Source organism: Poecilia reticulata, chromosome 18 (genome assembly GCF_904066995.2).
Source record: "Poecilia reticulata chromosome 18, P_reticulata-male-v2, whole genome shotgun sequence".
NCBI classification, from domain to species: domain Eukaryota; kingdom Metazoa; phylum Chordata; class Actinopteri; order Cyprinodontiformes; family Poeciliidae; genus Poecilia; species Poecilia reticulata.
In genome coordinates, this window is record NC_088847.1 from 2,006,043 (window position 1) to 2,017,341 (window position 11,299).

Consider the following 11,299-nt stretch of genomic DNA (forward strand, 5'->3'; position numbering starts at 1 on the left):
ATCCAGGGGAGTTATGGGCCAATTAATGGACCTTAATTGCAGCTTATTACAAGCCGCAATTAAGGCCAGTTCTTGGACTGTAAAATACATTTCTCCCCATTGTGTTCAAACATGTACACAAATTTTAACCAACTGTCCACCATTTTCAAATGTACAGAGGTTTTATTGATTTACATCAGCCTGCTTTATTCCATATGCACAGCTTCCATATTGAACCACAAAATCATTTGCTTATTTTGCTCAGACTGTCCCAGGAGGAACTCTGGATTAAGGGAGCATTCCTGTTCCAAACTTTAATGGCAAGTATTTTTGGAAAAAAAAAATAACCCTCAAGGCAAACAAAAGGAAAAACAGAACAAATGCCCAACAAGGGCTTTATTAAAACACCACTTTAAACATGGGAATGCCACACAGCATGGATAACAAACTGCAGCACCAGGAAAACAAGGGAAAGAAAGCTTCTTTGAAGCCACTTGAGACGGAAAAAAGGTAATAAAAACCCAGGTGAATAAATGCAAGATTAACCATAAAAATTTCTAAACATGTTTGGATCCAAGACATTTAACCACGTCAGATGCAGACTTCAATCCTGAGACAGCACACCATCCAAGCACCTCAGGTTATACAGTCTTCTGCTGGCCCTTCTTTCCAATTAGAGACTTGTGGATGTGTGGGATCACACCTGGCCAAAAAAAAAAAAAAAAAACATTAGACAACAGTTTAAAAATGGTCCAATACCAAGGTGTATAAAAAGCATCTTTACCTCCACCAGCAATTGTGGCCTTGATAAGAGAATCAAGCTCCTCATCTCCTCTGATGGCAAGCTGCAAGTGGCGTGGAGTGATTCGCTTCACTTTAAGGTCCTTTGATGCATTTCCTGCCAACTCCAATACCTGGACAGAGTTGGGAAGCTGAAATGGACACAAAGAACGACTCTAAACAAATTTTAAATCGTTTAACCATACCTCAGCAGTGAGGTATTCAAGAATAGCTGCGCTGTACACGGCTGCTGTGGCTCCCACTCTGCCATGGCTAGTGGTTCTGGACTTCAGGTGTCTGTGGATACGACCCACTGGGAACTGCGTGGAGAACGAAGGAAACAACTGTTAAAAATCTGAGAAACAATACGGTTCGCTGGCCAGCGGATGGGACGGCCGCCGATGGAGCAGCCTTTGCGATGTGAATAGAGGAAAAGCTGTGGCAATGAATGAATGTGTTCAGACCTGCAGTCCTGCTCTCTGTGAGCGCGAAATAGCCTTTGTCTTGGTCTTTCCGGAGTCCTTCCCAGCCTTACCGCCAGCCTGGGGAACAGAGAGCGGCCACAGTTTGCAACAGCTCAGTGGATCAGCACCGCCAAGCACAGTTCAAATAAAAAAAAGCGAGTTAACAAACGCTTTTATCTTTTAGATACCCGCTGCTTTTTCAAAGCTATCGGTTAGCACGCTAAGCTAGGAGCAGCTAAAGGCTACATGCTAATGACAAAAAAATTAAGAAAACATCCTTAAAATATAGCTTCTTTAAAAACAAAAATATATTATGTTGTCGCGGACATATTACCGAATACCATCAGCAATACATACCATTTTATATTTTTCTCAGATAAGACCTTACACCGCAGTACAAAATACAGATTTCCTTGCTATCGTCTTTAGCCACTTCTGAAACAACTTGACCCGCTCGCCAACCGTTCCTCATTTATATACTCACTTTATCCGGGCTTCTTCCACTAGCCAATCACATATCACATGTATTCAGCCAATCAACAACACGTTCGTGGTAAAGGTCTGTGAATGTTTCTTATGGGTAATGTAGTACTTTTGTTTGAAGGCTCTTCTCTTCTGCTTCTCAACATAAAATATCAGAGAATATTTTTTGATGTAATGTTTAAAAATATTGGAAAACGTCTTGAAGAACAACTTGTCTCAACTTATACATAACATACAAAATATGTTTTACAAAACATGTTCATAAATGTGTTTTTTCTCCTCTTTGAGCCGCTGTTACGTTTTTAAAATCTGTGTAAAAAATAAATTCAGTATGTCTCAGTTTGTGAGATTTTTATGTTATTTTTTAGCATAAATAACCGAATGTATGATTATTATTTAACGCTTAATGATGCATCTGATTTTTCCAATACATAACAGAATATAATCTTAAAATTTCTAAATGTTTTGGATTATTTTGCTATCTTTGGAGAACCGATTAGCATTCATTCCAAAGTCAGCTTTTCTTTTTCACATTATTATGAGGATGTACTTCATACTTATGACCGCATGAGGTCAGTGTTGGTATTTATTTGTTTTTATCAAGGTGAACTGTAGACCAGTGTATGGAGAGCCATTTCAGCCAAAATTAAATAAATAAATAAATGGGTGAAATAAATAAAAAATGAGTAAAATAAATCAAAAAATGAAGAAAATGAGTGAAATAAATAAATAATTTGTTAAATAAATAATTTAGCTTTTTCATTAACCCATTTTTTCATTTATTTATTTTTCATATTATCAATTTCCCTTTTTTCATTAATCTATTTTTCATTTACCCACTTTTCATTAATCTATTTTTCATTTAACCATTTTTTAATTTAGCTTTTTCATTAACCCCATTTTTCATTTCTTTATTTTTCACATTATCAATTTCCCAATTTCTCTTTTTCATTTATCTATTTTTTATTTATCCCTTTATCCATTTACCCATTTTTCATTAATTTATTTTTCAATTAACCACTTTTCAATTTCCCTTTTTTATTAACCCAATTTTTTCATTTATTTATTTTTCCGATTATCAATTTCTCTATTTCTCTTTTTCATTAATCTATTTTTCATTAATCTATTTTTCATTTGTCCATTTTTTCATTTATCCCTTTATCTATTTACCCATTTTTCATTAATCTATTTTTTAATTTAAACATTTTTTGATTTCCTTTTTCCATTAACCCGATTTTCTATTTCCCAGTTTCATTAATCAATTTCTCATATATCCCTTTTTTATTTACCCAATTTTCTTTTATCTATTTTTCATTCAACATTTGTTTGAAAAATCTTTACTTTTCCCATTTTCCAATTCCCCTTATTTATTTAGTATTTCCTTATTTTCTTATTTATCACATTCTATTTCCCGCCAAAACTTAGGGAAAAAATAAATGCAAATGAGGAGAGGCACGTCATCAGGCTACAACTTCCCCAATTGGTTGGTTAGCGTCACACCCATACTTTGCTTCAAGAAAGATGGCGACCTACTAACGGGTTATCAATAAGCTGAAGCTCATTAACTTCATTAGAAAATAGTGTTATTACTCCTGACTTTAGTTCTCGTGTGGCCGCTCAGACAGAACGTGTTTCAGTTGGCGGCTCTCATGGACTCAGAGCTTCACCGTCGGGAGTTTTTATAGTTTGAACGAAGCGGCCGCTGAAGTTGGCTTACGAGTGAAGGTTCGGGACACCTTCGTAGCTACCAGCTGTGATCCAACTATAAGGAGCAACTTTACTGTACATCGTAAGTGAACTGCAATATCCAGAGGCAGCTCTACGGACCATCGGGCTGAAAGAATGAGAGTGGAGAGCCTTGGAGATCTGCATCGGAGGCCATCTTTCAGACATGCACCGCTGCTGTCCGTCCAGGATCCTCCGGTTGCCCAGACGTTGCACGGTAAGCTACTAATGCTGATGTTTGTTTTCCAACTACAGTCATATTTAATCAATAGGGCTCAATTACGGTCGCGGGAGTTTTTGAGTTGATCTCGGCAGTAGGTGACAAGCTGAACGTCTCCAGGATGTTGAGACCAGCACGTCCTCTGATCCAATACATCTTATTAAGGATAAAATCAACAAAACGTGTTCAAATTAATGGCCCAACAGGTTGATTAAAGACAGTAAAAAGGTAGGAGTGGTTTCGAGTCGATCGCCTTGTTTTACCTTTGTAAACAGACAACCGGAATACAGTGACATTTAGTGAGGGTACAGAATGGAGAATGGATAAAAGCTGAACTCCTGCTACAATCTTTGCCTCTCTTGGTTACATCCCTGAGGTGTGCCAAGTGTGGCCCACATGCATATGCACTGTTGAAAATGAGAAGCTGACATTCACAAATGACATTGAAATAAATTCTAGTCCAACTTCTGGTTTGTTGCTATTCCTCTGGATCCTGTTGGAGGAAAAATATCCCAACTTCACAAGATGTGGCTTTAACCTAAATCCTGTCAGTCTGAAGCTTCTCATATTTGGGTCATCAAACCAAAGTTCAGATCTACCATAACTGGTACCATCAGCTTTTTGGCGCAGTACATTCATTAATGTTTCCATCATGTATGTTTTCAGATGCAGACCATCCTGCAGGCCTCTGGTCTCAGTGTTTCCCTTCAGACTCCCAGTGGGCTCACAGCTTCAGGATGACCAGAGACCTTCAGCTTTCTGGAGCAGGAACACCCGGCCAAATGCACTGGTGACACATTCATTTAAAAAAAATTGGCTGTTCTTATACCATTGATATGCATGAACTGTCTGTATTTTACTGTTTTGAATAAACAAACTGATTATTATGAAATCTGTGTTCCTTCTAATATGTGAAGTTCTAATTTAATCAAATCTCATGTTTTCACGTCCCAGAGACAATAAAATGATCGTTTGTTTGTGGCTTAAAATAAAGGAAGTGATCTTAATAGAACAAAGCTACAAAAATAGAATACAGATTGAAAGTTTTGGACCTGTTTTATTTTTTGGTTTCATTACACTGAAGATTCTTCAACATGAAGCTAAACAGTGAGTGGAGTACCTTGTATGCACGACAACGTAGAAATGAACAAACATGACATATTGGGTTCTTAATAGCAACCCTAGCAGTTATTTTACACAGCTTGATTTATTGAATAATGATTGTGTTCATTTACGGACGCCTTCAATTGGAAATTTGCAATCTGAAGTATCAATGAAATAGTTTAACCAGTCAGTCCTCAGGTCGTCTGCCCTGCATGTTTCAGGCCTCAGTAAATGTCTGATGGATGAGCTAATGCTATCGTTTGTATCAGGGGCTCTGGAACAAACACTTTAAAATGTTAATGTCCTGTATAACAGAGTGATATAGACACATGTTTTCATCTCACTGTCATTTCCACTCTATAGCTGAAGTTCATCACATTTCTGGATGTTCTGTGTTTCAGTTAAATTGAAGTTAGCAGGTTTTTAATCAGGGCCACAACACCCTGTGTGTGTTGGGTTTAAGAAAAGAGGCTGCTCTGTTTGAGCACCAGCATTCATTTTTCCTCTAATGTTTGGGTGAACTCTTCTCTGTGGAGGTCGGCCGTCTCTCTGCTTCTTCCTGAAGGAGACCCATCAGGAGTTCTGGTGCTGCTCACAGTGCAGACGGTTCTCCTCACTGTCAGCCCTGGTGCCTCTCAGCCAGGATCTCCAGTCATTCTGTTCCTTCACCCTTGAATAAACATAACAGAATATGTTCTGGGTGTTATTTATGATTCATTTGTTAATTGAAACAATGTTTAGTATCAAAATAAGATTAATTTATTTCCTTAACAGTTCCTTCTCCTGTTCCCTCAGAAGGGCAGAGTTTAGGAGTGACTAATTACATTTACTTAAATATAGTTGAGTAACTTTTTGAAACTCAAATGAACTTTTAGGAATACTCTTACTATGCTGAACTTTTTACTTTTACTCAAGTCATTTTATTATGAAGCATCACTATTATTTAAACTAATTTTTCATTTTGTCTTTAAAATACCAAAATTTCCACTGAACTTAATATTTTGGGCCTTCTAATTGTGTATTTTTTTTAGATATGAAATAATTGATAACTTGATCAGTTACTCAGTACTGATCAACTTTTTACCAAATGCTTCTTTACTCTTGTTTAATTTCTTATTCAGCTACGATTTACTTTGAGTAAAAACATGTTGAAGTGCTGCTGTTATTCCTGGAGGATAAATTGTGGGTCCTCTGTCCACCTCTAAGGAACAGTAACCACATGTTGAGGCACACGTTGACCAAAAACAGGCAAACTAAGGTGGTCAAGTTATACATACAAAGAAATACTTAAATTAATAGTCATATTTACTTTATATGCATGTGGGCCACACTTGGCACACCTCAGGGATGTAACCAAGAGAGGCAAAGATTGTAGCAGGAGTTCAGCTTTTATCCATTCTCCATTCTGTACCCTCACTAAATGTCACTGTATTCAGGTTGTCTGTTTACAAAGGTAAAACAAGGCGATCGACTCGAAACCACTCCTACCTTTTTACTGTCTTTAATCACCTGTTGGGCCATTAATTTGAACACGTTTTGTTGATTTTATCCTTAATAAGATGTATTGGATCAGAGGACGTGCTGGTCTCAACATCCTGGAGACGTTCAGCTTGTCACCTACTGCCGAGATCAACTCAAAAACTCCCGCGACCGTAATTGAGCCCTATTGATTAAATATGACTGTAGTTGGAAAACAAACATCAGCATTAGTAGCTTACCGTGCAACGTCTGGGCAACCGGAGGATCCTGGACGGACAGCAGCGGTGCATGTCTGAAAGATGGCCTCCGATGCAGATCTCCCAAGGCTCTCCACTCTCATTCTTTCAGCCCGATGGTCCGTAGAGCTGCCTCTGGATATTGCAGTTCACTTACGATGTACAGTAAAGTTGCTCCTTATAGTTGGATCACAGCTGGTAGCTACGAAGGTGTCCCGAACCTTCAATCGTAAGCCAACTTCAGCGGCCGCTTCGTTCAAACTATAAAAACTCCCGACGGTGAAGCTCTGAGTCCATGAGAGCCGCCAACTGAAACACGTTCTGTCTGAGCGGCCACACGAGAACTAAAGTCAGGAGTAATAACACTATTTTCTAATGAAGTTAATGAGCTTCAGCTTATTGATAACCCGTTAGTAGGTCGCCATCTTTCTTGAAGCAAAGTATGGGTGTGACGCTAACCAACCAATTGGGGAAGTTGTAGCCTGATGACGTGCCTCTCCTCATTTGCATTTATTTTTCCCTAAGTTTTGCGGGGAAATAGAATGTGATAAATAAGAAAATAAGGAAATACTAAATAAATAAGGGGAATTGGAAAATGGGAAAAGTAAAGATTTTTCAAACAAATGTTGAATGAAAAATAGATAAAAGAAAATTGGGTAAATAAAAAAGGGATATATGAGAAATTGATTAATGAAACTGGGAAATAGAAAATCGGGTTAATGGAAAAAGGAAATCAAAAAATGTTTAAATTAAAAAATAGATTAATGAAAAATGGGTAAATAGATAAAGGGATAAATGAAAAAATGGACAAATGAAAAATAGATTAATGAAAAATAGATTAATGAAAAAGAGAAATAGAGAAATTGATAATCGGAAAAATAAATAAATGAAAAAATTGGGTTAATAAAAAGGGAAATTGAAAAGTGGTTAATTGAAAAATAAATTAATGAAAAATGGGTAAATGGATAAAGGGATAAATAAAAAATAGATAAATGAAAAAGAGAAATTGGGAAATTGATAATGTGAAAAATAAAGAAATGAAAAATGGGGTTAATGAAAAAGCTAAATTAAAAAATGGTTAAATGAAAAATAGATTAATGAAAAGTGGGTAAATGAAAAATAGATTAATGAAAAAAGGGAAATTGATAATATGAAAAATAAATAAATGAAAAAATGGGTTAATGAAAAAGCTAAATTATTTATTTAACAAATTATTTATTTATTTCACTCATTTTCTTCATTTTTTGATTTATTTTACTCATTTTTTATTTATTTCACCCATTTATTTATTTATTTAATTTTGGCTGAAATGGCTCTCCATACCAGTGGTCCCCAACCTTTTTATTACCGCGGACCGGTCAAGACTTGGAAATTTTGCTGCGGCCCGGGAGGGGGGAGCGGAAGGGGCGTGAACCGTCAGATAAGGCTTCTGCATGTTGATGTTCCCGCTAAATCCTGAATATACCCAATTTGGGTTGTCTTGGCCTTTTTATCGCAGCCTGTGGGTTTTTTCCTGACTGGGAACGAGAATACAACCTGCTGAATGTGACAGGTAGCCAATCAGAAAGCGCGGTGGCGTAAGAACAGAGGGGAATCCCAAATAGCTGACATATTGCGCAACTGTGAGTCCGGTGGATATTGGAGATGATATGTGGAAATGTTTAATATTATATGTAAAGGTCATTATTATATGTTTATTCAGTTAAAAATGTTAACTATGTTAACTCCTCCGCAGAGTGGCTGGGCTCTCCCTTAGAGATAGGGTGAGAAGCTCGGTCATCCGGGAGGGACTCAGAGTAGAGCCGCTGCTCCTCCACGTCGAGAGGAGCCAGTTGAGGTGGCTCGGGCATCTGGTAAGGATGCCTCCTGGACGCCTCCCTGGTGAGGTGTTCCGGGCACGTCCCACCGGGAGGAGGCCTCGGGGAAGACCCAGGACACGCTGGAGGGATTACGTCTCTCGACTGGCCTGGGAACGCCTTGGGATTCCCCTGGAGGAGCTGGAAGAAGTGGCTGGGGAGAGGGAAGTCTGGGCCTCCCTTTTGAAGCTGCTGCCCCCGCGACCCGACCCCGGATATAAACTGGCACTGCTATTGGGTGAAAGAGAGCAAACAGATAGTCACAGTAAACACTCAGTTTGTAGAAGATGGTGTTAAGAAAAATATATTTAAAATAAACTAGTTTTAAAATTTAACATGACTTGATTGAAATAGCCTAATTATAGTTTTAAAATTTATAACTTATTCTGGCCTATTGACCTTTATTTTACCTGTAGTTAAAGCAGATTGTTTGCCAAGATCTCTGATCTGCCCTTTGTCTGTCTGGGAAACAATCAGTAGGAAGTTCCAGCTTTTCACACTGATCTGTGAAAGCCATAAACCAGCAGAAGTTCGGAGAGTCTGCTTCCACCTTATTCAGACAATGGAGAAACTGATGTTTGATCTTATGAACAAATTGCAGGGAGTTTCTAACTTTAAAAAGGGTCAGAGACAGGTTCTGGTTGGATGAGCAAAGATACGCCTTATTTGAATAAATTAAAGAAAAGGAGATAAAACTTTCCACACAGAGTAAGAAATCAGATTTGCGCTTGCAATTCTCCAAAGACGTCTTTGCTGTCTGTTTGTCGTTTCCATCTTTTGTCTTTTTCCTTTTCTCAGGTAAATTCATGTGTTGTTTGTGCTCTGAGGTTTCTGATGCTTTGTGATGTGCTTTTCTGGTGGTAGTATGCATTCTGTCTTGAATAAATGCTGATTATTGTGACGCTGTCATCTCTGTGTGGCTTTTGTTTCCACTCATGGAATCATTGAATCTGGGAGCACAAGGTGCCAATATGACTTTTAAGTGTTTTGGGTAAACATTTAGGTGGTATTAAAAGCCAGAAGTCAATGATTTTATTCTCTTAACATTTGGGGGCTCGTCGGCTGTCATTTTTGATTCCATTCCGTGGCAATTCTGGCCTCATTGAGTGACATCGAGCTTTACGTCAGTCCGCGGCACAGCCATCTGACGCGCCGGCTCTATTGTATTTTAAATGGTTTTCTATTTTGCTGATTTAAGAAAAGAAATTTTGAAGTTTTGATTTTGCTGATTTAAGAAAATAAATTTTGAGGTTTTGATTTTGCTGATTTAAGAAAAGAGATTTTGGATTTAGGAGTGCTGTTTCTGCGCCTTTCCAGCAGGATATATTTGCAGAACAGAGTTTGGAGTTGGGAGATGTTGGTGGTTTTTGGTACATGCGAATCACGTTTTAGTAGTTCGGGCATTTGTTGCCCCGCGCCTTGATCGAGCATCAGGTGCCAATATGATTTTTAAGTGTTTTGGGTAAACATTTAGGTTGTATTAAAAGTTTCTGATCAACATTTTGAGCTTTGATTAAATGTTTGTTGTTAATATTTGGAGATTTGGTTTTTTGAGGTATATGGTTATTATGAAGCAGATTGATATGATGTTCAATTATGGATTGAATTGCATTATGAATTGTTTTGATCTGGCGCCTGGAGTTTCTTTTTCCTTTTTTATCTTTCGCTTTTTCTCTTTATCTAGTAGCTCAATTACAAACGTCATTTGTTGATGTGTTTGTGTGTTTTTTATGTTTCTGTATGTTTTTGCTTGATGCTGTGGAATCTGATGTTTTAAGTTTGGATGGCTCTGTCTCTGTGTGTTTGTGTGCTGAATGAGTTTGCTGTTTTTGTGTCATTGTGCGTCATGTCAGCCGTTCTGTGTGTGTTGACGCCTGTGTGTTTCTTTGTGTGCGCAGCTTCTTTTGTGTGTCCCGTCTTGGTCATGCTTTTTGAAGCTGCTGTTTCTTTGCTACCATGCGCTGCGTCAGTTTCATGTTCTGTGTGCCATTCTTCGCCACTGTGTGATAACATTTTTTCCTTTCTGTATGCATATTTTCTTTTTCACTTCGCAGGAGGAGAATAGGGGGCGAGTACCTCTTCTAATCATCTATAACTTTAATTGTGTTTCTTTCCTGCTTTTCCTACAGATAAATTAGGAAATGTTGACTAATGCATACATTTTTCTATTAGGTGATTCTCCACACATGATGATGCATTTTGTGGACGTATGTTAATTTGATTTCAGATAATTATGTTTCTTTCAGGCATGGTGTTATAAAAATTGTGTTTAAAACTTTGAACAGGATGGATTTTGGTTTCAAATCTGGAGAAATATATGTTTGGAAGATGGAATCAGGACAAATTGGGAAGTTCTAACTTTATGTTTAACAAAATATCTTTATTTCACATGTTGGAGTGTGACGAACAAATTACAGATGAACATGAGAATTTTTCAGTTGCTGTGGGACATTTGACATCTCAATATGTTTGCCCACTGTTTTTGGGATTACATTCTGCATTTTCTGACAATAAAGTGTGAAAGAGTCGGCTTGCGTGTGATTGAGAGTGAATGGAGGTCAGGAGCCTTTCATGGGTTTTCACGAAGCGATGACGTCATTTTAGTGAGTAGCTGTGATATTTTTTCTTATTTTAGACTCTTTAGATACACTAAATGTTTTCTTTCATAAATTAACTTTCACTACGACTATACGGACAATTTTAAGTTGATAATGATTACAGATTTTGGTATCACAATCTGAATTTAAGTGGAATCATCTGCTTGTACGGTAGAATTGATACAATGCAATAGGAACAACAAAACTTGAGCCTTGGCTTAAGCCTGAAAATTTAGTGATTGAAAGACTGTCTCATCCACTATGGTGTTTTATTACTAACACACTAATGTACTGACTGAATTAATTGTTGTTTTATATGATACATGGGTACCTAATTGGACGTGTTGAAATTTTAGTATTATGGGGACAATTCTTC

At 37.5% G+C, this 11,299-nt stretch overlaps 1 protein-coding gene and 1 long non-coding RNA gene across 3 annotated transcripts; both read right to left on the reverse strand.

Moving 5' to 3' along the window:
• Positions 1 to 349: 349 nt before the first annotated feature.
• On the reverse strand, positions 350 to 1,722 carry LOC103480099 (histone H2A.Z). 2 transcript variants are annotated; one of them, XM_081599486.1, is made up of 5 exons: positions 1,581 to 1,722; positions 1,224 to 1,301; positions 966 to 1,079; positions 764 to 911; positions 350 to 682 (listed from the first exon to the last, which is right to left on the reverse strand). In XM_081599486.1, the coding sequence occupies exons 1-5, from the start codon at positions 1,581 to 1,583 to the stop codon at positions 621 to 623; spliced, it is 405 nt and encodes a 134-aa protein (XP_081455612.1). In that variant the 5' UTR covers positions 1,584 to 1,722; the 3' UTR covers positions 350 to 620. The 2 variants fall into 2 exon arrangements, with proteins under 2 accessions (XP_081455612.1, XP_008433132.1); XM_008434910.2 differs by having other exon boundaries at positions 764 to 893; positions 1,581 to 1,717.
• A 2,966-nt stretch (positions 1,723 to 4,688) lies between these two features.
• On the reverse strand, positions 4,689 to 8,314 carry LOC145548657 (uncharacterized). Its single transcript, XR_014084666.1, has 2 exons — positions 6,474 to 8,314; positions 4,689 to 5,425 (listed from the first exon to the last, which is right to left on the reverse strand). It is a non-coding gene; the product is annotated as an uncharacterized LOC145548657 (long non-coding RNA).
• Between the last annotated feature and the right edge of the window lie 2,985 nt (positions 8,315 to 11,299).

Coding starts and splice junctions, on each gene's coding strand:
- LOC103480099 (XM_081599486.1), bottom strand. Junction 912..965: donor TTGAATACCTCACTGCTGAG/GTATGGTTAAAC, acceptor TGTCCATTTCAG/CTTCCCAACTCTGTCCAGGT. Junction 683..763: donor GGCCACAATTGCTGGTGGAG/GTAAAGATGCTT, acceptor TTTTTTGGCCAG/GTGTGATCCCACACATCCAC.